The sequence below is a fragment of the Cyrtonyx montezumae genome, unplaced genomic scaffold (genome assembly GCF_038088225.1).
Source record: "Cyrtonyx montezumae isolate F1298 unplaced genomic scaffold, pur_monq_1.0 scaffold_10, whole genome shotgun sequence".
Classification (NCBI taxonomy): domain Eukaryota; kingdom Metazoa; phylum Chordata; class Aves; order Galliformes; family Odontophoridae; genus Cyrtonyx; species Cyrtonyx montezumae.
In genome coordinates, this window is record NW_027071826.1 from 47,808,393 (window position 1) to 47,835,912 (window position 27,520).

At 44.9% G+C, this 27,520-nt stretch overlaps 1 protein-coding gene across 3 annotated transcripts in view; it reads left to right on the plus strand.

Moving 5' to 3' along the window:
• The first annotated feature begins 614 nt into the window (after positions 1 to 614).
• RRAS2 (RAS related 2) overlaps positions 615 to 27,520 on the plus strand; it is a 34,141-nt gene continuing 7,235 nt past the window's right edge. The window contains exons 1-4 of one of the 3 annotated variants that reach the window (XM_065755282.1): positions 615 to 905; positions 24,010 to 24,097; positions 24,514 to 24,616; positions 26,820 to 26,928. In XM_065755282.1, coding sequence (XP_065611354.1) covers positions 801 to 905; positions 24,010 to 24,097; positions 24,514 to 24,616; positions 26,820 to 26,928 — 405 coding nt within the window. In that variant the 5' untranslated portion in view covers positions 615 to 800. Of the gene's footprint in view, positions 906 to 1,848; positions 1,909 to 2,185; positions 2,207 to 24,009; positions 24,098 to 24,513; positions 24,617 to 26,819; positions 26,929 to 27,520 lie in introns of those variants that run through there. The other 2 variants (XM_065755283.1, XM_065755284.1) reach the window with 2 other exon arrangements.

Below are 27,520 nucleotides of genomic sequence, written 5' to 3' on the forward strand. Positions count from 1 at the left end.
AGTCGCACAAACTGCTCACCTGCTGCTGCCCATCTCTCCTGTCATCTACAGCTTTGTTTGTCAGACTAGGTTTAGTTCCCCACGATAACAAGCAAAAAGAATTTAACAGGTTTTCACAGTGGAGTCTTTGTTAAAGTAATGGATGCTGGTGCTATTTGTTTTAAGCCTTTAATGTATCTACCCACTCGGAAAACCTTCCTCTGAAGTGGAATTCACAGACTGGATGGCCTCAGCGGCTCTAGCAACTCTTTGAAACAACGTATGCTGAAATCGAAAGCTTAAAAGATAAGGGAAGAATAAAACGTTCACTGCTGCGTGTCCTCAGACCGAGGGAACCCGACACCCCGCCGCAGCAGTTCGCACAGAGGGATTGCTGGGTTCTTGGAGCTCAGCGACGCTCTGGTCGCTGTGCTGACAGCTCGTCGCTGCAATTGTTATTAAAAGCAGACAAACAGACCCCAGACAAAACCAAACTCCGGACAGAGGAGAGCGGAGCTGTCCCGCCGTGCCGAGACCACGCCCTCCTCATGCATATATTCGCGCTCATTAGCATGGCTGATGACGCGGCCCCGCCCCCCGGCGGCCATTGTAGCTGTGGGGGCGGGCGGTGCTCCGTTCGCTCCGCTCGCTTGTGCCGCTCTCCTCTCCGTTAGCCGCGCTGTGCCGGCGGAGCGCTTCGTGAGCGGCGGGGGCCCGGGGCCGGGCAGCGGAGGACAGGGAAGGGAAGGAAGGCGGCGGCGGCGGGCGGGGAGGCGCCGGACCTGGCGGCGCTGCCGCGCTCGGCTGGCCCCGGCTCCCCCATGGCCGCGGGCTGCAGGGACGGCCCGGGGCAGGAGAAGTACCGGCTGGTGGTGGTGGGCGGCGGCGGCGTGGGCAAGTCGGCGCTCACCATCCAGTTCATCCAGGTGAGGCGCGGCGCCGGGGCGGCCCCTCTGGCGGCGCCTGGGTGGTTCCGCTCCGCCCGGCCGCGGCGCCGGGGCCTGAGGGGGGGGGAGAAAGGCCCGGAGGCGCCCGGTACTGTCGGCGGGAGGCGGCGGCGTGACCTTGAGGGCCCCCCCGGGAAAGCGCTGCGGGAGGGAACGGGCGGCCGCCTCCGGCCTGGCGCTGCCCGCGGCGCTCGGGTAGGGCGGCGCCGGCGTGCGAAGCGCGTCCCTCCGGGCAGCGCGGCACGGCTGCCTCGGTGCCGCTCTGCGGCTCGTAGAAAGCTCCGTACCCGCGTGGCTTACCTGCTGCTGGGCTGGAGGACGGCTCTCCGCTGCTGCCGTCCTGGGAAGCGCCGCTCAGTGCGGCTGTGGCGTCGGGTCTGGCGCTGCCGCTTGTGTTAAAGGCGGGAAGGGTTCTGCGGAGCGCTGTGCTGATTCCTGCAGGCGCTCCTATGGAAACTTTAAGCTCAAGCTGCACCCATACGGGTGTAAAAGTTTTGGCTGTGCGAGGAACCGCATCTGCTTTGTCGTGTGTGAAGATCTCTTCACGTTATTAGATGAAAAAGAAGTGTTTTCCTTTAAAAGAGCGGTGTCAGAACATCACTGTGGGGCTGAGCTGATTTGTTGAGGGTGATTTTTCCAAAGCAACTTATTGTCGGCTTGAATTACACTATCTGCATTGTTTTGCCCTCTCAGCTGCTTTATCTCGATGTGAAATCTTGCCACTGCTAAGGGATCTTCAGCAGAAAACTTGGCCTCTGAATTACTCAAGAAGTAACTGGGGAATAAAGACCCTCTGTGCAGAGCCTCAGGTGCCTTAGGGACTGGTGTTGTGTGTGTTCTATACTTACGACATTGCTATGGACAATAGAAAATAAACCTTGATGTGTTGTTTTTTGGCTACAGTATTCTCTCAAGCTCTTAGTCCTTGTGGTGTTATCAAGTGTGCCTGATGCCATGCAGCCACCACTGTCCTTTCTGCATGGTGAGTGTATTGCCAAACATGTTGTTTTCCTTTTAGGACTGTGTAGAAACTTCTCTAGATTGTTTTAAAATTGATTACAAGCGAGTCACATGCTTCATTGCTGGAATTTCTCAGGATTAAGTGGCAGACTTGTCATTGCCTCACTACAACATGGCTCAGCGCTAGCTTTGGCCGTGCGTCAGGACTTGATGTCAGTGAGGGATTTCAGCTCTGTTTTGCTTCTCTATTGCTTGTGATAAAGTGTGGTTGTCACCCTCTCAGTTCCCAAGTTCTTAAGGAGGAATGTTTCTTCTTATTAGTGAGTAGTTCTCCCTTGGACTTGTTTGCTTGTAGCGCTGTGCTTAACTTCCAGTCAGTGCTTCAGACAGTTACTCATGCTTCAGGGCTGCTGGTGGCTTCCAGGTGAACAGGGCTGTTGTGCTCATCTGCTGTGGGAAAGCATGTGCCCCCAAGTGCACTGCCTCTTTTGGAGGTGTAAAGGAGGATCTGTATCTGAAAAGAGGAAACGGTTTCCTCGTGTGCGGTGAAATGAATGAAGAGGAACCAAGGCTGCAGGCAGAACCAGTTGGGTGGCTCACTGTCGCCAACCCTGGGGTCTGCCTGCCCAGCACATCCCTCCTGCCTCGCTCAGTGCCTGTGGTGGTGACGTGGTGGGGCTGGGCCTTGTAGTGGTACCAGAGCCTCCTGGTCTGAGTGCAGCATCCTGCATGAGACTGTCGGTTCCTCATAGTGGTTATGCTCAAATCTGAAACAATGCTGCCGAAACAATGCTGCTTTGGTCCCACAGCCAAAGCTCTTCCACTGCATGTGAGCTGTTCAGAAGTTCCTCTTGCTCTTGGAGAAGCTGTGGGGTGAAGGCTGTTGGTGAGCGGTGACTGGCATGTGCCTCTTGGCCCTTCCTCTGGGGAGATAAACAGAGCTTGGTATTAGTGCTGGTGGGACGGGATTTCATCCTGGAAATTCACAATCATTTCCTCTAAATCAGGATGTGATATATGAACTTTCTGCTGTCCAGTCTGTGCGCTGTTAGGACAGGAAGCGGACAAGTTGTGATTGCCACAGCCATAAACCTTAGGAAAGCCCCGGTCAATGGTAGTTCAACTTCATGCCTCAGTCTTTTAAAACTAAGCGCTGGAGCTAAGCATTTCTACTCTTAGTTAAAAAATAAACAAATAATCCATCATGCTGAGATCTCAAAAGAGGCAGAAGCCTTTTTTGCAGGCAGCTGAGGCATTTGGGAGCGCAAGCCGTACGAGGCACACAGCTGTTGCTGCAATAGCTCCTCTCCAGCTGTCTTGCAGAGGTCTGTCACAAAATACCCCACATTCCCTTCTAACTCAGCCCTTTGTAATATTCAGGTTTCCTCGCTCAAAGGGAGTGCAGCCTCGCAAATACTTAATCACCCTCTGCATACTTCTTAGCCTGCAGTTGCCATTTACTTCATGCTTTTTTTGGTTAGACAGAATGCTGTGCTGCTAGTTTCAGCAGCACTCAGCAGGAACACCACTGACATTCTGTGCACCCGAATATCTGCTCTGCAAAGCTGTGGGTGCCTTTGGTCAGAATTGTTAGAATTGTTTGTCGTATTGTTCTTCCTTATAGTAATACTGAAGGGCTTTTTTGCATTTGCATGCTGAGCAGCCTCCAGTGGCTCCTGAGGATGAATACCTAAGGGTGAATATCTCCTGAGAATGTGTTGGTTTGAAAAGCTTGAGGTGGTGTTGACTGGATGCAGTTCCTTCGGTGTGGCTGAGCTCAGCTTGTCAGTCAGCTTCATGCTAAATGTGGTGATGCGTGAATGTGTTTTAGGCTGCTGGAACAACTTGTGCAATATAAAATTGTATGTGGGGATCCAGTGATTGTTTCTTTGTGTGTGTGCATACTGTCTTCGTGCTGTATTTACAAGTGAAAATTTGCAATAATAACAATAAATTTCCTACTGCTCTTCCAGCTGTCAGTAACCAGTTCTGATTGGAGCTGAGCTGGCCGCTTTGCTGAACAAGAAAGCAGAGCAAATTGGAGGTAGATAGCTAATACCAGGCATTGCTCTGAAAGCAAGCATATAGGGCTCACACACTGGGGGGTGAGCAGCTGTCCAGATACGCTTTTCCTCTTCCAAACTGCAGTTTTCAGCAGAACATTAACTTTCACTATTAGAAATACAACTGGAGGTGGGTTAACTCAGTGTATCTCTTTTCTGATGGAGTTGTTGGGTGGAAAAATGGCATTGTTCTCAATTTTACGGTGAGGGTCTGGAACAGTATAGTAAAGCAGAAGGAAAAGCAACAACTGAAATGCAGCTAGTGTCCACAGTGGGGCTTGGACAGGTCCTAGTGTCTAACCATCCTGTGCCACCTGTATGTGCTGTGCTTGAGGGTATAGGCCCCTTTTGTTCCTGGGTATTAGGATGAACTGCTGCTGACGGACAAAAAATGTTCCTCGAGTGAGCCTATAAAAAAATCCAAGGAATAAAATGCCAGGGATTCCAGGCTGTGGATTCACACAGGGCTATGTTGCAACTGCATGCTCACATTGTGGTAAACAGCAGGGTTGTTTTGCAGTGAGCAGTGTGGTGTAATGCTAGGTGGCAAAATGCGGTTCAGGGCAATGAGCGACTTCGTGTTGGCATCTACTGAGGTTAAAGGTGGCGTGTGTGTGTGTTGGGAGAAGGTGGGAAATGAAAATCCTAATGCAAACAAAGCTCTCGTGATGCAGTCACCTGGAAAAATAAGGGCCGGTTGTTTCTCTTCTTGTGAAACCTGAACTCTCGCTCTGCGCTTTCCAGAGTGCTGCCACCAAAAAAAGGTTTGTATTGCTCAGTTGTAGATCCGCAGCCTGGCAACTGAAGTAGTTAACTGCTGGCCTAACTAGCAGGCAGAAAAGGGTTGAAAGTGTACCAAGAGCTGCTGAGAATTTGGTGTGATAGCCCGGTGCTGTTTCTTGGTGGGGCTGAGTGCTGCAGTCCCTCAGCACAGAGGTGGCTGCAAGGCACTCGCTGTGACTCTGGGCCTCTGCAGTGGTACAGTGTGTTGTAACCTACCCAACAGGGACATTGTGCATTGATGTACTTAGAAGGGACATGACAAAAGAAACTCACTAATAAGTGATCTGCATTCAGAGTTGGGCACGCTCCTTTCCCAAAGTGAAATTCCTTTGAGGTAACTTAAAGCACCTTGCCGAGCAGCAGCCCCTTGCAGCAGTCACTTGCACAGTAAGTCAGTACTGATGTGCTGTTGGTTATCTGAGTCCTTCCAGTGCCACTTGCACCAGGAGTGCTGGCGTGGCTCCCTGACTGGGTGCCCTTTGTGCTCACAGGGTGAACAGCAGCCCTGGCACAGAGCCCTGTGCCCCAGCCATGTGAGAGTGTCCCGGCCTCAGCTGGAGCTCCAGACTGTGCTCCAGGCTGCAGTGCGGCTGCTGTGAGCACTGAGGATTTTGAAAGGCAGAGATGTTCTGCTTCAGGATGCCTTGTGTTTACAGAACTTGGCAGTGTTTACTGATAACGTTACCAGCACTGGAAATGCTGTATCTTTGCTCCTTGAAGTGCTGTAAGATAACTGTCAGCTTTAAGTGACTAGCTGGTAGGAAGCTGGAGTTGTGCACACCTTCCTGAATTTAGTGTCTTCTCAGGTCTAGACCTGTGTGACACTAGTGAGTCAGTCCTCACTCCTTGCACTGCTTATCCAGCTGCTTTAGTAGTCTTGTGCTGCTTCTACCTGGCTGTTACGTTCTAACAGTGGTTATGGACACAAGTGAGCACTTTTTACCAATGTGTCCTGTTTCAAGAAGTACATAAAACCAACCCCAGCTGAAATCCGATTTGTCATTGCTCCTCACCTCTTGACCTTCCCCTCATGCTTTGTGTATGACTCGTCCCAGTATGTGTGGATGTAACTTGTATCACTCTAGACAAACCTTTATTGGAGGAGATGGAGTGAATGGGTATCCCAATCAGGTAGCTTAGTTAAAGTTGACACCCGTACACGGTTGCTGGAGTTTTGTTTTAAAATGATGATGGATAGAAGTGGTAACCTGTTACTGCAGGTGTGGGGAGCTGCCTTGTAGGTGAGCTGTTCCTGTATGAGCAGTGAGTGAGGCCCTCCCTGCTAGCCTTGAGCTGTGTTTTTCTTTCCGAAGTGATACATGCCCTATGATCTTGAAGAATTTTTTTTCTGCACTTTCTTTTTTATCTCATGTTCTTTGCTGTTGTCGTTATGTCTCACAGCTTTGGTGCTGTTGCAGCTTGTGTCCAAAATAGCATCTAAGCCCCTCGGGGGGAGGGGGGGGGGGGGAACAGGTAATATGAGAGGAAGTCTCTTTTCTCTCTTTATAACTTTCAAGTAGGTAGCAGGCAAAAAGGATATTTACTTAAGCTCTCCGCTTTGCCTTTTCTTCATGTTGACTCACTGTGTGTATGCTGTGAGCTGGTCACATACCGCTGTCTGTGCCAAAGTCACTGTGCACTCCTTGGTGAGCGGGGCTGCTTCTAGGTGGAGCTGCCATAAGGGTGAAACCACTGTTGGTACAGGTGCATTGCCTTCAAGAGGGTTGGGGTGGAATGTGGCACAAGGGCTTCTCCTGGCTGGGTGAGGGAAGGTCATGTATTCCTGTGTTTATCTAGCAACGAATGGAGCATTGTGCAGCACTGCCTGGCATTGAGGTGAACTCACAGCTTCAGATCTGCCGCAGGTGGAGGAAAAGCTGTGGGGCTTGTGCTGAGCTGGGTGGTGCTGGGAGGGTTGTACCACTCTTCTCTCATTACACGGGGTAGTGCTGTGAGCTCTGGTTACAGGCTGAGATCCTGGATAAGGGCAGGTTATTGCTAGACTTTGTGTAACTTAGTGTGCTGACGTATGGCACAACTGCCCCCAGGGTTGGTTGGGTGATGTGCATGGAGCAGGGATGGAGGCAGGGACATGGAGCCATACCTAGGGTGGTGGGAGCAGCAGCCAAAATTCAAGAAGAGAAGGAGCTCCCCGAGTTCTCTGCAACTCCCAAAGCCCTCAGAGTTAAAAATAACTGGGTGATGTTTCTAGCAGAGATCAGTTACTCTGCTTGCATTCAGCTCCGTCTGACAGCTGTGTGAGTGTACCCAGACCCATAGCGTCTTGTCGGCTCCATCAGAGCAGTGTGTTGTCATCTGTGGGGGTGTGGGTGCAGGAGGGCTCTCCCACCTGAGTGGGAAGGGAGTATGCAGCAGAGCCCCTTTCAGCATAGGAGAGAGAAAGCATTAAGCTGCTGACACTAGTGTATGTTAATCATTAACTTTGTATTCACTCTGACATGTCCAAGTGCTATAGTTCAAAAGATTTTTATGCAGAAGGTCTATACAAAGCTTTCTTTCTCAGCAGATGAACCTTAGGTGTATGTGTTTGTGACTGTAATGCCTGTCACCTTCCTTAGCTCAAGCCAAAAAATCTTCCCTGAAACTTAAGGGGAAGTTATCTATTGCTGTTCTGCGACTGTAGCGATTGAACAACTGTCACCAGTTGTATTTGCCAGAAAAGGGTGAAACTTTAAATAATTGTAGTTACTTTAGGGTTCTGCTGGCAAAACACACTCCCTCATATCATTCTGCAGAGCATCTTCAGTATTCCTAACTTAAGCAGACAGATATCTGTAAACCTGTAAGCAAATCTGAATATTTGCTTTTTATGTGGCAAGTGGACCATGGAAGTGGTAGGATGCCAGTGATAAGTCAGTGTGAAGAATCTGGCATCTGTGGATGGAAAAGCGATCTGTTAATTTTCTTCTGCTATTAGGCTTACTCTGTGCAAGGGAAACAAATGGGATTGTGGCAGCATGCAGTGGGGTGTTTCTAAATTGTGTGCTCCTGGTAGTATTTCGGTGTTTGTCTTTCCTTCTAAGAAGTTTCTTCGTAATCATGCAGAAGAAGTAGTTGCTGATAATGGACTTGTGTCTGTGCTGTGCTGAAGGAGCGGATGCTGTTAGAAATGTGTGTAAGGTTTTCTTCTGCTAGTTCCTGCCAGTATGTTTGCATTAGCAAAATAAACAGTGGTGCTGTATTTAAAGGTATTTCAGCTTTGTGTGACACGGCAAAACAATTATCAGGGTGTTTTTCATACTTGTTTTGCATTTTCAATTGCTGCTTAGGATTGTTTCTAGCTGTTGGTCTTCAAAATTCCCTGGAAATGCACTCTTCTTGTGCGCTGTTGTGTCCAGCAGAGGAGTCTGTAGGCTCTGCGCTGAAATGAATGACTCCCAGGCCCTCAAGTTGGAAGGTGAGCCCGTGTGAAGCCAAAGTCATCCTTAGCATGTAAGCAGTGTAAGAGCACTAAAATGAGAAGTTCCAAACAGTGGAAATGTTTCTCATTTCTGTCTATTCAGGGACAGGTGGTTGTTGTTTCTGCAAGTGGAGTGTTCTCTCACCCAGGTGAAAGGATGCAGCAGTCAGAACTTGCTGCTCCCAGTGCTGCATCTTAGCTGTCTGCAGCCAAGTGGCAGTGCTTGCTGTTGGCTCAGGTCTCCTGCTCCTAGCTTCTCCCAGCCCTGAAATGTCCCTCTTAAACTAAGAGAGGAGACATGCTGAACCTTCGTACTAGCTCATATATAGTTCAAGTGTTTCTCTAGGTGGCTTTATGCTGTAAAAGTTAAACTTTGAAGCTGTGTTCTGTACCTGGATTATTGGAGGGGTGATCAGCTGGAGGCGTGCTGCAGAAGGCATTGTTGGGAGGGCACTGGGCTGCTCGTTTCCACGTCCTGAGCTTGCTTTGGCTTTAAGCATTATGTGAAAGCAGGGCTTCAGTGAGGTGATTTAAGGCATCTCTGCTTCTGCTAGGGGGATGTTACCCACTATCTGTGTTGGTGGGATTGTGTGGGAAAAGAGCCTTAAACCTTAGCAGTCGCCTCCTTTCTCCCGACATTATCTGCCTTTCTCTAAGTAGGTTGCATTCCTCACATTTTTAATAGTGGCTTCCCCTCCTCCATAGCTGCTTTGCCTTGTGTTGTGGGGCACTGTGAATTTTTAGACTTGTGCTTCAGGAACCTTCTCTGGGAAAGGAAACTGATGATCAAATCATTTGCTTGGAGCAGAGTTTGCAAATAATCTGCTATGTGTAGGATGAATTCAATGTAGTGGTGACTTAGGATCTTAAAATCCAGCTTAGTTCATGCAAAGGCAGGGATTTTGCTCATGCTTTAAGGGCTTTTGTAGTCTGAGACAAAAATGCACTTTGGTTTTCTTGCTTGTTTTTATTTTCAATTTACAAATACTCTTAAGAGAATAACCAGCAGCGCTGCATCTTATGCAGTGATGTCCTGTGCGAGGAGAAGTGGCAGTGATCTGACAGAAAGAGCTCAGCCTGCCTGCAGAAGATGAATGGCTTCAGCTCCTACCTCTTGCCTCAGCCTTCGGAGTCTGACGATCATTTCCTAAACCTGAAGCACTCAGACCTGTTGGGGCCAGAACACATTCAGAGAGAACTTTGTTGCAACTCAGAACAGCATCAACAACATCATACTAGCACAGTCTTGCTTCGGGTTTAGATCGACATATTTTCTAATGCTGAAAGAAGGCCTTTAATTGATGGTATCTGTTCTGCCCATGTGTGCAACTTAGTGTTGGTTTTGCCATTAGCTGATGGCTGCAGGGCTCTGTGCAGTAATGTTATGCTGAGAGGTAAGGTTCTATCCAAATGAGCTAAGGAAGAGTTAACCAACAAGAAGATAAGGTGACCTGAAGCTTTCCCTGTCTACTGATGGACTGGCTGTCCTGAGACTTCACTGGTGGCTACTGGAAGTCTGAGTAACGCTGAATAGTCCATTATCTTAAGTATGATGAAGTTGAAGAACCTGTTTTTAATCTACAAAAACGAGAGAAACTAATGTGCTTTCCTGTGGTTTGGGTGCAGAGGGTTGGCTGCTTGTGCATTCCACGCTCTGTTTTCTCTTCGCTGAATGCTTTTACCACAAGATCACTGCTCGGTAGAATATGGGAGCGGAAATAGCAGTAGAGTATGGTTTTTCTTTTTTCTTCTAAAAACCAAAGAGAACCAACAAAAACAACTGATCAACCCTTCTGCATTCTAAAACCTTCTCTAAGTAGAGAAATTAAAGATTTAATTTTTTTTAAATAATTAAAAAATTAAAAATTAATTAAAAAATTAAAGCACACTGCTCACACATTCAAGACTGCCTTTGCTGTGTTCCTGCCTCTGTATGCATTTAATCAGAGCATTTATGTGAGTTCTTGTTTGAGAAGATGATGAAATAATGACAATTCCTACTTATTTAAGGCCATATTTGATTGTGCATGCCTGTATGCGATCAGGAGGAGAACTGCATGTTGTTATTTGAATTTGGAGTTTTCTGTATAAGTAATTTGCTGTTTTTGTTGTTGTTTTTTTTTTTTTTAATGAGGGACAACTTTTTCTTCAGAGTGAGGTGTTCTGAGCCCTTTCTGAGAAGATGCATGTAAAAGTACTTCTCCAAGTGCTGCTGAACTGGTTCAGTATTGGGGGACTGCAGCATGCTGCAAACCTGAGTAGTGTGGTACAGGTGCCTCCCTTCTGGACATGGTAGGAGTAGAGCTGGAGTAATTTAGCTCAGTTCCTGTGAATATGAACTTGCTCAAGATGGAATAACTGAACTTGCTTTGTTCCAAATGGTTTTGCTTGGTGATTTTATGATTGCTCCATTGTACACTACAGAAAGTCCTGGATTGTCGTCATGCACCTTGCTCAAGATAGCAAATTCTTCTCTTGCTGTGCTTTCTGCACTGCAGCACCAACTGCTGCTTGGACTGCAGCGTGCAGAGTGAGGTGGGGAATGTATGAATTGCTTTGAAAGGGGCTGAAAAGCAACTGGGAAGAGGTTATGCTTCAAAAGTGGGAGCTTCCCTCCTGGAAAACCTAGTGGGACCTGCCAAACAACGAGGCTGAAACAGTGTAATGGAGCTGACTGCAGCGTGCAGTAGTGCAGGTTTAATTTATTGTCTTAGGATAATGAGCAAAAAGGATCTTACTTGTAGAAACTCCTGTAGAAGTCTTTCTGTGCTGGATTCATACCAGTATCTTCTTTCCTGAGCTTGCTTGTTATCTGCTCTGATACTGAGTTATGGTATATCAGTTAAAGTAACTTTTTTTTTTTAAAGGAAAAGTACCTCAATTATGAACAAATCACTGCCTTTTCTTTTTGGTGTTATCCGCTCACAGAATCTATCCTGAAGAAGATACCTTATTCCATTCAAGTTTGATTACAAGTTAGCATTAAACTGGAGATTCAGTACAGCAGGTAGCGGAACCAATTTGTCTTAAGCAAAGAAATACGACTAGCACAATCAAGTTTATCTTTAATAAGCCCTTGTCGTCCTGCCTTGCTTTTCTTGTTGTGAAGAACTGTCTTTGTGGCTTAGCTTATATGTTTACTGAAACTTTGAGTGACCTGTATTCACAATGCTCACACCTGTGTTTTCCACTTAGCAATGCTTTTCTCCTTCACTGCTGCCCCTAAAGGAATGCGATACAGAGAGCTTGGCATGTATCCTCCAATGCAAATGAGTGAATCATGTGCCCTGTCTGCTCCATTTGGGCTGAGAGCAGTTCATAAATTTAGAAAACAGATTTATTTGAGAACTTATGTAAATTTTTGTCAGAATGAGAGCGTGAGGGGACAGAAGGGAAACCACCTTGCTGGAAACCCCCAGAACAAATTTTGACTAACCTAGTAGTGTTGTAAAACTGAAGTATCTGAGTATGTATTTGAATCCTTTATTTTTAAGCTTCTCTGCTTTTTACGAGCCTAAATATCCAAAAGCCCACCAATCTTACGTGTGGGTTAATGTGGATACAGTATGTGTGTGAGAATGCTAAATGCTTTACTTTTTTTGATGATGTGCATCTTTTATTTCCCTGTAGAACCTGAAAGCTAGTTAGCCTGCTTATGTTCAGAATTGTGCTAGAGAGAATAATTGTATCTATTAAAGGGATGCTTTGTAAAGAGCTGTCCTTGCAGTTTGGTGCAAGTGTGTGTGTGACTGTAGTTTTTGTTGTCTGCCTCTTAATGAGGAAAGCCACTAGGAAAAAGGATTCAGGTGTGTCCAAGTACACAAAGCTTTGATGTTGCAAAGGAGTGTGAATAGAAAAATACTTAACAATGCTTGAATTCATCTGAGGTTTGTCCTAGGTAAACTAGTAGTGCCTCTGCCATGTTATGTCTGGGTTGAGGCAGTTACTAAAATGAAGCGTGTAGGAGAGTAATTGCAGTCGGCAGAAAAGAAAGGCCATTATGTAGGTGGTGAGCTTTAGGGCATCTGTGAAAGCAATACTAAAAATGCCCTCCTTGGAAGGTTTTCACATCTCCACCATGCTGATGTTCTCCCTGAGGTTCATAGAATTGTTAAATTTGAAAGAGATCACTAAGATTTTCTAAGTCCAACTGCCAACCCTTCCCCATCATGCCCACTAACCTGTATCCCTAAGTACCACATTGACCCTTTTCTCAAATGCCTTCAGGGACAATGACTCCATCACTCCCCAGGGCAACCTGTTCCTATACTATATGGCTCTCTCTAAGGGATTTTTCCTGATTGGATGTTAGGGGGGTATTATTTACAGAGAGAATGGTGAGGTGCTGGAATTGGCTGCCCGGAGAGGCTGTGGATGCTCTATTCTTGGAGGTGTTCAAGACCAGCTTGGATAGGGCCCTAGGCAGCCTGGTCTAGTACCAGATCTGGAGATTGGTGGCCCTGCCTGTGGCCAGGGAGTTGGAACTTGATGATCCTTGGGGTTTCTTTCAACCCAAGGCTGGGGAAGGATGTAAAAAGGAGGATGGTAGGATTTGGAGTTCTCTTGGTGGTCTTAAATTCTGTATGTTTACAGGGTGTCCACCACTATATTGGATGCATTTTGATGTTAAAGCCCTCTTTGCAGTATTAATTTGCTAACCACTTAAGCAGAGCTGCATCTGCAAAAGCTTTAGATGGTAGAACCGGAGGGGACAGCTGTCTTGGTCTGTGCTATCACAGCATCTCTTGCTAGGTTGGTATTTGAAGCCCTGTGCTTTGAACAACAAAATACTGCACCTGTAGTTTCCTGAGAAAGGCTCTTCATTGGGGAGAATGGGTTTTGCCCCAGCATCCAGCCCTTCAGAGAAATAATGGCTGAACAAAGTGCTGTTTCCTTTTAGTGATGTTTGTCTGCTGCTGAAGTCGTGTGTGAAGAACTATTTTAGGAGCTGCTTTAACATCCTGTGTATCTGAACGCTGGGGGAGAAAACACAACGCCTGCTTCCCAGCGATCTAAGGTCTGCGTGGCTCCAACACGTGCCCCTGGCTCCAGGGGAAGCAAGCCTCCTGGCAGTGAGGGGCAGCCTGTGGATGTGGCACTCAGTGCACATGTTGGCTCCGTACAGCTGGCTCCATCACAGAGGTGATGCTGCTAAGTGTGGGGCTGCTGTCACCATCCATTTGCTTTCTTTACTACTGCCATACATGGCCATGCTGTAAAAACTCTTGTTGACTGCTTGTGGTGGCAGAACATGTAGCACTGCAGCTGGATGTTTACTTGCAACTTCTTGATGTGGTTCATAATAGATGTGGCTTTTTGTAATGTGAAAGTAGATGTTTGCACACGAAGCTGTACTTTGTGACATTGCGTGGTGTAAAGCAAACTTGATCATGAGAATGAGTGCTAACACTCAGCTCTGGCATGGTGTGTTGCAGGAGATGGTATTTCTCTGCCTCAGTTATAACACCACATGGTTGGGAAGCAGTTGGGTTAAGCAGCCCTTGCTGTTGAGATCACGAATTCTCCAAAGGCAGTGAAGACAGTATTAACACACAACTGCTTAGGCCCTCCAGCTCAAGAGTCATGTGAAATATTTCTCTAAATGCTGTCAGTGCCACAAATACTCACTATGTGTTCCCATTCCACGCAGTGCCTGCATTAATGCCAAGCAAGAAGTGAGCTCTCCCTGAGCCTCTGCCTGCACTGTGGTTTGGGTGGCACCGAGAGTGGCACTACCCTGCAGGTGCACAGACCAAGGGGAAGAGACACTGTGGTTAGTTTTAGTATAAGCAAATGTTTAGCTCATAAATAGCTTTGTTTTTAGATGGAAATCAATGCATGCTTAAATACATAGACTGAAGACAGAAGACAAAAGCTTTTTTAAAATAAAATTTGAGGACATGAGCATGTTTTCATTCAACACTCTTAAAAATCTAAAGCTTCTGAAGCCAAAAGCTCTGGCACTCTGTAGGAGCACTCGGTTTGTACTCAGTGGAGCTTTGGGATCCCTTCCTTTTCCCTCCAGACCAGCTACCAAGCTGTATCACCGAGCAAGGCAGCACTCTGACCAGTTCTGCACCCCAAAACGTGCTCATATGACAGGAGATGTGACTGTAAAAGTGCTTGATAGCTCTGGCTCCTGTAATTGTTGTATGTTCTCACTTGCCCATAAGTAAGCAATGCTGTTCACATTGTACTTTCCCTGTCTGAGTGGTAGTGTTTGGTGGGGGCTGTGGCCCAGCCAGGGGCAGGTGGGCAGTGAGTGCCTTCCATGGGAAAGCACAGAAAACGCTTGCATGGAAGCTAAAAATGTCACTCTGCACATTTGCTAGTTAAAAGTGAATTCACAGATTCCAGGCAAGCTTGTGTCACTGCGGAATGGACCTAAATGTAACACGTGTGAGTGCACAGGCATCAAAAGAAATGAAATGCAGGGGCTGGAGCTATTGCAGGAGGCTGTGCTCAGCTGGGCCCGTGGGACTGGCACCAAACCCGGAACAGCAACTTCCCATACTTCACAACTATCGTCTGTATTTTTATTTTTTACTTCTAAGCATTGAGGATAAAACTTCCCACGTTATCTCTTGCGTTCCTTCTGGGTACTTGAACTGTTTGCAACATAAAAGCTTCAGTGTATGCACTCTGAAAGATGAGAAACGAAATGCTGCATTTCCTTTCACAGGCAGCCCGTGCACTCTGTCCTGCAGCCTAGCACTAATGAGAAAAGCAGTCTGAATGGCACTGCCAGATGTGAAGGAGTTGCCTTTGATCCAGAAGTCTGCTACTGATGGTAGTAAGAGGAAAAAGTCCCGTAATGGCTGCAAAGATTTATTCCAGGGACATTAAGAGATTTAACTTCAGTGCAAGCACTGGTGAGGCTGGAAAGAAAAGCACTGCACTGCACTGATGTCTGGAAAGTGCTTGCTATTTTTCAAAGCCATTTGTCCAGCTGAAGTTTTGTCGCAGTTGCAGGAGTCCAAGCTGTGAGTTCCTTTAATGCTGTGTATTAGTTTTACAGTCTTTTGTTTTATGGAAACCTGGTGTTAGTTGGAGCCACTTCTTGTGAAGCAGCAGTGTCGACATCTGTGGGAATTGCCTCTGTTTAATGGACCTGTGCTTTTCCACAGGCTGTTGTGCCTCATTGTGATTTCAGGTTAATCTTTCTGAATTGCATGCCAGATACCTCTCTACCAAGCCTGAGGTAGAATTTCTCCATCGTACAGAGTTGCACGTTCAGTGGCTATCACTTTGCTTTGCTGTGTTTGGCTGACAATAGTCAAGCTCAGTCTTTTCCCCTCTGTCAGAAATCGATCACTCGAGTGCTGTGTCCAGGTTGACAAAGCAAACAAAGGGTCACTTGTGTGCTGGGAGCCAGAATCATGCTGTTGCTGCTGCTAAAAGGCTTTTTGCTCCTCTTCTACCATGCCAAGTCCCCTCCTTTTCACAATTGGGCAGGTTAACCTGACACCTTGCCTTAGGGACAGCAGAAAATGCTCTTAAGTGGTGGTGTTTGGCTCTAAATCACAAGCCAAGGGTATAAATGCTTCTAGTTCTTCCATTTAGGTTTAAAAAACAGCACCGTAGCATCAGTCCCTTGAAAAAACATCTGATGAGGAGAGGATGTTAAAGTTACGGAGCTTATTTCTGGACTTGGGATTGATCGGCATGTAGGTGCTGTGCTCTCTTCTCATTCCTGCTCACCTGGAGAGCCTGCCAGATAATATTTGTTGACCGGGATAAATCTTCCTTCTTTCTGAAGCTTTACTTAGGCATGAACTTCAGGGAATCTCTTTGAGGAGGCAAAAAAAAGAAAAAGCACATATTCATCTGAGACTGAGGAGCGATGACTGATACGGATGTGCTGGAATGGCAGTTCTGGGGACGTTGGCAGTGCTGTAGTGTGGGGTTCGTATGTGTTGAGGTGTTCTGTCTCATCTGGTGCAGCTTTCAAGCCATGTCTGCTGTGGTGTGAAGGAAGCTTAAAGTGCCTTGTTAGAAGTGTGCATTTAGTACGTTATCACTATGGTAGCTTTTCAGTATGGACTTTTTGTCTACCAGCTTGCCACCTGCCAGCTATTCAGATACCCATTTCTAAGGGAAAGCTGTCTAGGATGTATTCATCTGAACTGATTTTTTGCTACACGTACTACAGTGGTAAAATGTACAACATTCAGTTTTGGATGTTGGCCCACCTGAAGGATTAACACACTTCCAAGAAGTCGATGACTTCATAGGTATACAACCACGTCTGTCGTTGGCATTTGAGAATTTCAGAACTCAAAGTTAACTGCTTTGTGTGTTTTAGCTGAATGAGGATTTGGGAGGAAAACTGGTAATTGTTGATCTTGCTAATGAAAATGGATGGCTAAATATAACACATCTGTCACTTCAGTGTTCTTGGCAATTCTGATTATGACACTTTCAAAACTTAAAGATTACAGTAATTGTCTGTAGTCTATGAAATGAGTCTAGGCAGTCTAGTCTCAGGCCAAAAGGTTGGAGTTAAATAGCTTTATTTGCCCAAATAATGTATGAGAATCGTGCTTGTCTGACACAATAGTTCTTAGTAGATTTAAGCACTATTTTATAGCTCTTCCTAAATAATTAGCCTCAAACGATCAGCCACTAAATTCTGAAAAAGAAAGTACTCTGTGCCTTGCTAATGAAGCCGAACGTTTTCACGTTGGCTGTTGTCCAAGCTGGTGTTCAGGAATTCCATGAGGCTTACTGTGGTAACAGGAAAAAAAATGGGATGGAACCTAATGCACTGCTATCTCTGATTGTAGTGACCTCATAGTGTAAGTGAGGTGTGTTATGGGCTCTGAAAATCATCTTCGCTTTTAATTACATGCATGCTAATGTTTCTTTGCCATTTTTCTTTTATTAATGAATCAAATGGCATGTAGTGAATACTGCTGGAAGCTTTCATTCTTTTGGTTCAGCCCATTTGACAGGTTTTACTCGCTTATTTGGGCTAGAAGGCATGCACTAAAGTAATACTGTGGGTCCATGTGTCCCTAGCTGAGGCCAGGCAATTTGAGAAATCTAGTTGCAACTTGAATGGATTTAAACAGTTTTGATTTGAACCTCTACCAGTGTTATTTTTGCCATGGAGTCAAAGTTTTCAATCTATACTTGAACACTTCCTGTGCATCCTTCAAGGAGCTGTAAAGTGGCTTCTTAAGACTGTGAATGCCCTGAACACAGCTTTGTAGCCTCTAATCTGAAGTCTCTTGCTGACTGTTTTAATTAGGTCTCAGTTACTGAAGTGATGAGCTATATTAATTGATTCTAAACCTTACCCCATCACGGTACTTAAATTTATAAATCAGAACCTCTTGTCACACGGTTGGAGGTGTTTTAATGATGTTATATGTGATCCAAGTAAGCTCCAGCCCCCTGTCGTCGGGGGGACTTTACTAAGAGACTTTTCTTTTTTCCATCTACAGCTGTAGTCCCATTATTTGGTTATCCACCTTTTCTGAAGCCAGATTTTAAGTGTAAGAAGGTGTGAGCTTCTTGAGGTGGAAACTCAGATGTTCCTAAAAAGCAGGTTTGCACTAGGCCTAATAAAATCTTAGAGATGAGAAGATAGGAAGCACAGAATACTTGAATGTTCCTTGAATTGCAAATGGCTCTTGCATATATCTGTTGTGAAGCAAAAAAGAAATCAAGACTCATCTGTGCTTGCAGGATAGAGCATGTTTTATAATCAGACATGTTTAGACTCGAAGTTGCATAGCCTCCTTCAAAGAACACTGCTGGCGCTCGCTGCCATTAAAGGGCATTAATTCAAGGCCGTATAAAGGAGTCTTAAAAGACAGGGAACGTGAATTTTTCTCTGATCCTGAGCACTGAGGACTGCATTGCCATAAGCAGCCAGAGTTTAAGGTTCATCTAGCATACAGCATGTCCGGGAGGGCACTTGGCACTTGGTAGGAGGGCTGTAAACCAGAGGCAAAGCGCTTGCAGAGCACATAGCTACCACTGCTGAGCTATGTGCGGCGTGGGGAGCTGTCAGCTAGCAATGGGAGAAATGTAAGCACACACAGACTTGGATTGAATTTAAATCTGAAGCCTGTTTAAAAAAATAGACGTTTTTGAAGCTTTTTTAAAGATGTTCATATCCAGCTTTTAACTGAGCCAAAGGCTGCTCCATTCTGCAGCACAATATATGAATTAAAAGCCCTTTCCTCGGCGTTGATGTTACGTGCATGTAACCGCTCTCCGTTCTGTCCATAAGTCAAGTGCTGAGGCTGCATTAACACTTCACAAGAGTTCTCTTGACAGTTTATTTAAGCCTGGCAGGAAGTTAGCAAGAAGGCGTGCCATCTTTTTTCAATAAAGCGTTTGCCATATTTATTCTGTGAGCTTTTGTGATAGGAGCATGCACTCACAGTTGTCAGACTGCCTTGGTTGTGTGTCAGATGCCTTTTCTCTGAGAGGATCTGCCACTTCTTCTTGGATCCTCATGGTATGGGGTTTTTTTTGTTGTTGGTGGTTTTTTTGTTTTTCTTTTTTTGTTTCTCCAGAGTCCTGTAATTATCTTTTTAGGAGTCAGAAGCTCTCCAGCTTCTGCTGAGCCCAGGCCATCCTGTTAGTTGCCCCAGGGCAAAAATGGGAGCAGAAGTGAGTGTGTTTGTGGATGGGAAGTTCAAGTCGCTTAAATGCAGAAACAAAAGGTGGTTAGATAGGATTCAGATGTATGCACTTATCTTCAAAATGTAGGCGCTTCCCCCTGTGTCCCCTTGCTCCCCCAGCCTCTGCTTCCCAACACCTGTGGGAGAAGCGAATTTGGCTTTGTTTTTAGGTACTTTGGGTAGGGACTACTGCAAAACTGTATTATGTGGTTATGTACAATAAATATGTCTGTGTGCTGAGAACAGGCATATCTTTTTCTTATGTACTTGTTCAGTGATCCCTGTATGTGGAATGGAGAAAGGAGAGGCTTAAGAATGTATGGCTGGGAAATAGGATTGATTCTTACTTCAGTGTTTCCAAGCGAAGCACAATCTCTTGACAATGTATGAGAGATCCTTATGTATACTGGAGGGTGGTATTTGAGTTATACTTAACTATGCCAGGTGTTTATTTTGAATCCTATAGAATCTTATTCAGGATTTAAGACTTGTACCTCTGTGGTCTGTGGAGTGCATGGTAGAAGTGGTATAGCGGGAATGCTCTTAGACCTTCATGGGTGATGTGAGAACTTCGTGTTCTCTGAGAATTGAGCAAGCATGACTTCAATCACAATTATCACTGTTTTATGTACATGTGATGCTCATTCTTCAGGAACAGATAAAAACCTCTCAATTTGATAAAAGCAGCCTTGGTTGTTTTTTTGTGCTGAATACCCAGGTGGGGGACAGCAAGTGTCATAGCTGGTGCTCCGGCTGCGGTAGTTCCCCTGCAAAGGGGTTGCTTTGTGCATGGCTCATGCCCTCTCTTTCACTGTCACTTCAGTTTATCCTTCTTCTGTTGTTGCCTCTCAGTTTTCATTGTCAAAATTATCAAGTGTTTCACATCACTTGATAATTGCGGTAATTGCAGTTACAAATTGCCTCTGTTTCCCTGGGTAGTCATAACAGTGCTGGCAGGATGCATTACGACAGTGGGAAGTGCTGTAGATGGAAGGAAGCATCCCTGATGGCTTTGAAGCACTGACTGTATGTCAACTGTTAATTTTCCTGAAGAAAGGCACAGTTGCTCTTAACTGTTCCTAGAAATGAAAGAAAGTAACTTGCAATGTAAGAGTCTGGGATAGTTAGAGGACACACCTGTCCTTCTGTATCATGGCCACCTGCTTTCCTATGGACTGGCCGAGTATGTGTGTCCTAAACTCAGGTCTTGCATCAACGTGTTTGTTTTCAGTCCTGACTTAGGAATTACAGCTGGGAAGGATTCTTGGGCTATGCGCAATGCTGAAATTGTGGATGTTATTTAAATCCAGAGTTTGTCTGTAACTTCAGCTGGAGGGTGGAAACCCTTCTATTTCCTTGCTTTCACTGGATTGAAACTAAACATTTAAACATGTGGAAAAAATTTAAATAAGCAACTAGTGGCTCTTTAGAAATGTTAAGCGTATATTTAGTAAATACAATGGAGATTATGGACAGGGAGGATGAATATGTATTTTGGCATGTACCGCTCCTTCAGCTTAGTCACAGCAGTGTGCTTTGCCCTTCCTACGTCTTGCAGCTTACCTCGTAGTGCCGGGGAATAGGATTCAGTGACTTTGTAGCTTGCAGGCTACTGATGACCCAACGAGGACTAATTAAAAAAGCCCCATAAAAAGTATGTAACTTGACAGTGGACCTGCATCTTTACACGTAAAATGTTTTTTCTTTGCTGATCGTTATTATTAATTTATGGAGAGGGAGTTTTGGGACTGAGTGAATCCAGCTAATGGAGGAGTTCCCCTTTGTATACTAAAGGCAGCAAAATGGGCGAGGGGAGATAATAAATTGAAGGCAGATTTTCACACATTCTCCTTGCCAGAAAACTTGGGTGATTGAAGCAATGATGTAGGAGTTACTCTTATCTTTATGTGGAAAACAACTTCTGGAACGTACAGTTACAGTCAGTGTGGTAATGTTCCGGAGTGCTACAAGAAGAAACTCCTGGGAAGGTCAGGAAATCACAGGGCTGTAATCAGGAGCGTAGAGTCCAGTTGGAGGCCTGTAATTACTGGTGTTCCCCAGGGGCTGGTGCTAGGTCCGGCCTTGTTCAACATCTTCATCAGCGGGTGGAAATGATAAAGATCACCTTCAGCAGGTTTGCTGATGGTACAGTGGCTATGCTGGTGTGTGCTGAGACCTGGACAGGCTGGAGAGATGGGCAGAGAGCAACCTGATGAGGTTCAGCAAGTCCCACACTGGGGGAGGAATAACCACATGCATCAGTACAAGTTAGGGGCTGACCTGCTAGAGAGCAGCTCTGCAGGGAAGGATCTTCTCCTGTGCAACATGCTGTAGGAAACCTGCTTTAGCAAGGACTTGAACTTGATGATCTCCAAAGGTCCCTTCCAAACTACAATTCCGTGTTTCAAACACATTTTAGGATGGTGATAGTGTGTGTTTATAGGAGGGGGTGAGTTCCCCAGTCACAAGGGATTATGGTGTCACCAAGGTTGGAAAATACCGCTAAGATCATCCATCCGCCTATCGCCAATATTTCCCATTAAACCATGTCCTTCAGAACTACATCTAAATGTTTCTTGTACACCTCCAGGGACAGCAGTTCCACCACCTTCTTGGGTACCTGACCACTCTTGGAGAAGTATTTCCTAACATCCAGCCTGTAGCTGTTACAGGGAATACTCTCTCCTTTTTACTTTTTTTTCCTCTTCCCGTAAGGCCTTGCATCTTTGGTAGGTTTTCTCATCTTGGAACAGGATTGCCTCAGCAGTCTTAGAAAGAGGAAATCTAGAAAACTTGTTGCATGATATTTTGGGTAAACTGTATGGTTGATGAAACTGCTGGGTTTGGCTTCTCATTTCCCTTCTAGGAAGTGGGTGGAAGGAGCCTTGATTTCATTAGTGATGAAAGGAATGGTGTAACAGAAGACCATATTTGCTTATTATCTTCACAAAAGTTTCTTCTAGTTATGTACTGCAGCCAGCGGCCAACTGCAGCAGAGCTGGTTGAATGAGGCTCAGCCTCTCAAATTCACCGTGGGAGAACTATTGCTTTTGGGAAGGGAGATACAGCAAGCATGTCCCTGTAGGGGGTGACCAATTGCAGTACCACAAGAGAGTGATCCTGCATGATTTGTACCAGCCAGCATCCAAGGTGTTTGCTCTAGCTCTGCCATTCAGTGGTCTAGTAAAGAGACTTGTGGAATATGAGGGCTTAGATGTACAGCTTTCATGCAGTAGGTGAGCCTGGCATAGCACAGCATCACTGAGCAAATCTTCCTGGACTCAGCATGGGCATGGAACCTGTAAGCTGGCAGTGGTTTACATCTGTTGGTGCAGCTGTTAGTCCTTTAAACAATTCTGTAGCAAGCTCTTTGACTATCTCTACAAAAGCACTCCAATCTTGGGCCCTCTGGATGTATGGGTGCCGTTTTGCTGGCAGGACAGCCTTCAGAGGTAAGGGTGCCACCTCTTGGAGTACTTCAGGCTTTACTGCATCATCTCAGCTCTTCAAACACTGGCCGAGTGGCAACAGTAAGGTCCATTTCTGCTCAGGTTGATGCATGCTCTACCTGCTACATCTGACGTTTGTAAATCAGTCCTGACTGAATAAGGCTGTGAGCTGTGGATAATGCTCCCTGCAGCAACTAGTCCCAGTGCAATTCAGGAAGACTCCTTCAAAACCAGGAGCTATTTCAGGCACGTTAGCTTTGTTCTCTGCCTGCAGGTAAACCACAGCACTAATTGCTTTGCCAGACTCTCCTAAAGTGGCTGTGACAGCAGACTTAGCAGCGTATCTCTAAGGGAGGGAAGAAATTACCCATATGAGACTTGCTAAATGGGGGAGCTCTGACGTGTGCTCAGTCTGAATTCAAAATGAGGCTGATGTTGGATTCAGACAGTTTATCCCTCATCTGAGGGAGGAATAGAGTTCCATGTATGTGTGGTTAGTCTGACACTTGCACTTCATGGTTTGCTTATTTTAAAAAAGAAAGAAGTTGGAAAGGAGGAGAAGGGAAAAGATGCAGAAGTGAAGGACAGGTTACTAATGCCTGATATGCCTGATCAAATGAGAAGGAGATATGTGAAGCTGTTTCATGTCTCTGATCTGGGGGGTCAACGGTTTTCAGTGTGGTGTCAGAGCTAAATGAACTGCTCTGCAGCAACATGTATTCACCTTTCCTGTAGCCAAGTGCAAGATGGCCAGGCTGCAGTGTATGTGCATAGAATATACACAGCTGGGAACATGCATCACAGCAGGTGAGCAGCAGCTCAGTGTTACAGGAGGTATTTAACCATGTTCTGTACTGACAGATGTGTCTGGAGAAGGTCAGTGGGCTGGTGCTGTAAGTTCAGTTATTTTAGTTGGGTCTTTTTCTTCCTATTTTCCTACTGTGTCATCTGTTAACTTTAGTACGTTTAGGGCATGGATAATGAGTGGTGGTGTCTTGTTGGTATCGTTAAATGTATGTGATGGGGAAGGTGGTCCTGTGAATTTCTGGTGTTAAAATAAACAAGGCCATATACCTTATCTTTTGTGATACCCTATTAATGCAAGGACAGCCTTTTTTTCCCTAATTCATGGTAACCAATGTGTGGCTTTAAAGCTATCCAGTTTCCCTCTGGGCTTACAAAACTGAGAAACATATGTAGGTTGTGCTCCTCCAGTTGCTGTAATACTCATCCAGGTGTCTGAGCAGTCAGGACAGTGCTCATCACCAGTGGCAGCATCGAGGGGGAGGAATTTGGTGGTGCTGAGCCACTTGTTCTGCATGGTAGAAATAGTTACAAAACCAGTAAAGAATTTGAGAAATTGCTGGGAAAATCCTAGTGCTTCCTAGAAGTTACTTAGAGAGTGGAGAAGCAAAATCCTGGAAATGTACAAGAGGTGCCAGAAATGTCTGAACCCTGTCACACGTTCAGAGAGACGCAGCAGTTCCTGGCTCAAAGAGCCCCGAGAGACTTCTGGCTTCTAGGAATTCCTGCTGGGAAATGCAAGGCATTATTACCAGAAGCCAGAATTCCTGTAGTAATCCAGCAAATTCAGTAACCTGCTAGTAATTTCTATGATTTATGAGCATTTATGAGGAAAAGAAAGGTTATATTTTTGAGTACAAACTATTGTGTGCACATATTAACCTCTCTCCTTCACTAAGCTTTGGAGCTTTAAAACCTTAGTGTCCTGCTTATGTTTCTTACACGTTTTTTTCCTCCCCTCAGTCCTATTTTGTTACGGATTATGACCCTACAATTGAAGACTCCTACACCAAACAGTGTGTGATAGATGAAAGAGCTGCGCGCTTGGACAGTAAGTAGAATAAAAACTGCTTCATTTGGCTGTCACGTGCTATCTCTCCCCCGTGCCATCTATTTGTTTTGTTCTAAAAGTTTCAGTTCTTCCTTGTCAGTGATTTCTTCAAGGACAAAACAGCACCCCTCCCAACACCACCCCCCATCTCTATGTGTTTTACAGCTCCATCAGCTGGACCCAAATTAGTGGATGTTTATTGAACTGTCTTTTAGTTTGATTGGTCTTGAATTGTTCAATCAGTCCCAGGATGTGTTGTGAATATTAGCAAAAATCCACGTAGCATCTCTGTAAAAGAGATTTCTGCTTGGCTGTTCACAAGAGTCTCTTGTAGTATCCTATCAAGGAGAATTTTTATTTTGGGTTTATATTCTTTGAACTTGAACTGTAGTAATTAATGTTTTGCTTATGTTCAGTTCTGGATACAGCGGGACAAGAAGAATTTGGAGCCATGCGTGAACAGTACATGAGGACAGGGGAGGGTTTTCTGCTCGTTTTCTCAGTCACTGATAGAGGAAGGTAAGTCTGATGTCAGTCAAGTTAATTTGATTTTAAAAAATCCATCTTTATATCTGTGACTAATCTTAAATTGCTGCTCATCCTTCATTGGGGAAAAATAAACAGACAAACCTCTGATGTTCTGCAGTGTAACGTGCTTTCAGCACTGAAAACCCTTCGAAGCAATCAATGAACTGTAAGGGTCTGTCCCTTAGAGTAGCTGACTTGAGCATAAACAGAGTCAACTCTGTTCAAATGCTGCATTACAGCCTAGTGTACTAGTTCCTTGCAGGTGACAGACTTCAAGTAAGGGAAATATGCTATCATGTCCCAGTCCTTAGGAAATATCCCCTTGCCATGTGCTCATCAGCATCCAGCACCTGGTTCTGTGGATTTCTGGGCAGGGACATCCAGCTCAGGCTGTCTCTGCTCTTCTGCGGGCAGATGCTCACTGCCTACTTCCATGAATTGACTGGAACCTGCATGACTACGGAGCTGAATTGAAATACAAGATTTTCTTTCAGCTGAGAGCTTGGTCAGGTAGCTTCTGATCATTGTAAGAGCAGGAAACTGCTGTGTATAAGTAGTCACTGTTCTCACTATGATCATCATCCATGGAGCTAGGTAGATACATGGAGGTAAAGGAGAAGTGGGCAGAGAGCTATCACATTTGCTTTGAGGAAAACAGAAAGACTAATACAACGAGGGAAAAAAATTCTTTGCAGTATTATTTTCCTTACAGATTCAGTATGGACCCTACAGACTTCTGATTTTATTAAATTATCTCTCAGTAATGAGGATTAAAATAAGCTGTTTGTGGAGTATACACACTTCAATTGGATGTGTACCATTCACTTATGAAGGTGCATATAAAAATACAGATTCATCTTGATGTACTGTCATTAGAAACTTTATGCTTCTGTCAGAGATCTGTGTCTGGTTTTAAGACAGTCTGAACACTTGTATTAACGTAAATATTTTTGTTTCAGGGGATTGTGCACTTCTAAAATCACCATGTGAATTCCTTGGCTTGTCTGGAAATCTTAAGTTGTTGTTTGCTCTTTTGGCTAAGGATGTGCCTTGATCTTAAGCAGATCTTGTCATATTAAACCTGCATATCACTTCCCCCTCTAAAATCCTTAAGAGACTAATGAGGAGCAGAGTTCTTGTTGTTTTTCTGCTATCCATTTCACTCAAGACTTGCCTTACCTGTCGGTGAAGCATCTTCTAGAAGTGTGTCTAGTGTGGCTGAGGCATTCTGAACCATGAGATCTGTGTGAATTAGTCAGTAACTTTCACCTTTTCCTCCAACTGCTACAGACATCTAAGTGGAGAATTAACAATGGAGGACCAAGTGGCATTCTTTCTTTGTTTCCTCTGATTATTGCTTTAGAAGGCTGAGGTGTTCTTATTGTCATGTCTGCCTATGTGCATTTTCTAATGAAATGCAATTGTAAATGGCTTCAGACAATATACCTGGAGTTAATTATAGTGCTTGGGATGTCTCTGAGTCAAAGTAAACTTGATTGCTTACCAGCATCAGTGCTGAAGCTCTGTATGCAGTGATGAAGCTTTAACTGTTTTTACTGAAAATGGTGTGGTTTATTTTTTTTTCTCTCCAAAAGTCAATGTTTAGGCCAGAATTAGCTGCTCTAATATATTGCATTACTGGAATACTTCTGACTGTCTAAACAGCAACACTACCCAATAAGATGTAGTTGGTGATTTTGAAGCTTTCTGCTCATTTAGCCCTCCTGTTTTTCTCTTCAAGATATATTTTTTTCCTTCCCTCCCCATCTCCCTACCACATTCCTGGTTATAGCTCTGGGGGTTGCTAGCTGAAATATTGATCACCGCTGTCTCTAGGCTGCATTTTGAATACTCTAGCTAGAGTTAAACTCAAAAATCAGCATTTATGGAATGAACTGTTCTTGGCCTGATTCTCTTCAACTGGTTGGCGTCCTGGTCCCTCTAAAATGAAACAGTGTTTTGCTTAACCCATGGCCTAGACGAAGTCAGGTCCTCTCCACTGCAAGCTTGAGTCAGTACTACATAATTCTCTGGTCATGCTGTGACAGTGGACTCTTTGATGGAGCGTGTGCAGCTGTCTGTGCTTGTGTGGCATGGCAGGGCAAGTCCCAATAGGTGATTCATCATTCCTGAACTTGTGCGGAACCTGAGAATCTATGAATTAGTACACTGATGCTCTATTTTTCTTTTTCAGTTTTGAAGAAATCTATAAGTTTCAACGACAGATTCTTAGAGTGAAAGATCGTGATGAGTTTCCTATGATTCTAGTTGGTAATAAAGCAGATCTGGACCACCAAAGACAGGTAATTAATTTGTTACTAGGTACTGCTAGCTCTCATGGAAGATTCATTATTTTTCTCACAATCATAGAGTGGGAACAAGAAACAAAAGGGAAAAAAATGATAACGTGTTAGCTAACTGTAATGCAAGAAACAACTGTACTCAGGATCTGTGCTTGAAGAATTTTTGAACTATGATGGCATTCCACATGCAGCAGATCTGTCTGACTCACGGGTGATGTTAGACCAAATCTATTCACATACAGAGGTTGAGAGCTTTGTCATGGCTCAGGCATGGATGTGTGTCATTCTTCCTATCTGTTACTCACCACTGTGCACTGTGCCAAGCAGAGCACATTCCAGCACTGCCGTTACTGCTGGCTGTTGTGTTACATATGAATGAGTAGCCATTTGTCTCTTTCCATTTGAACACTTGTCTTCTGCATAACTGACTTAAAGCTTTGGAAGCTGGAAGTGTAGCAATACAGTGTTTTCTTATTTGAGTGCCTTAAAATTTTGGAATCAGTAGATTTCAACCTCACTTCTAGTTGCAGGAGAGCTTAAAAGATTTTATTTGATTTAAAGGAAGAACTTAAATGGGTTTTATTTATTTACT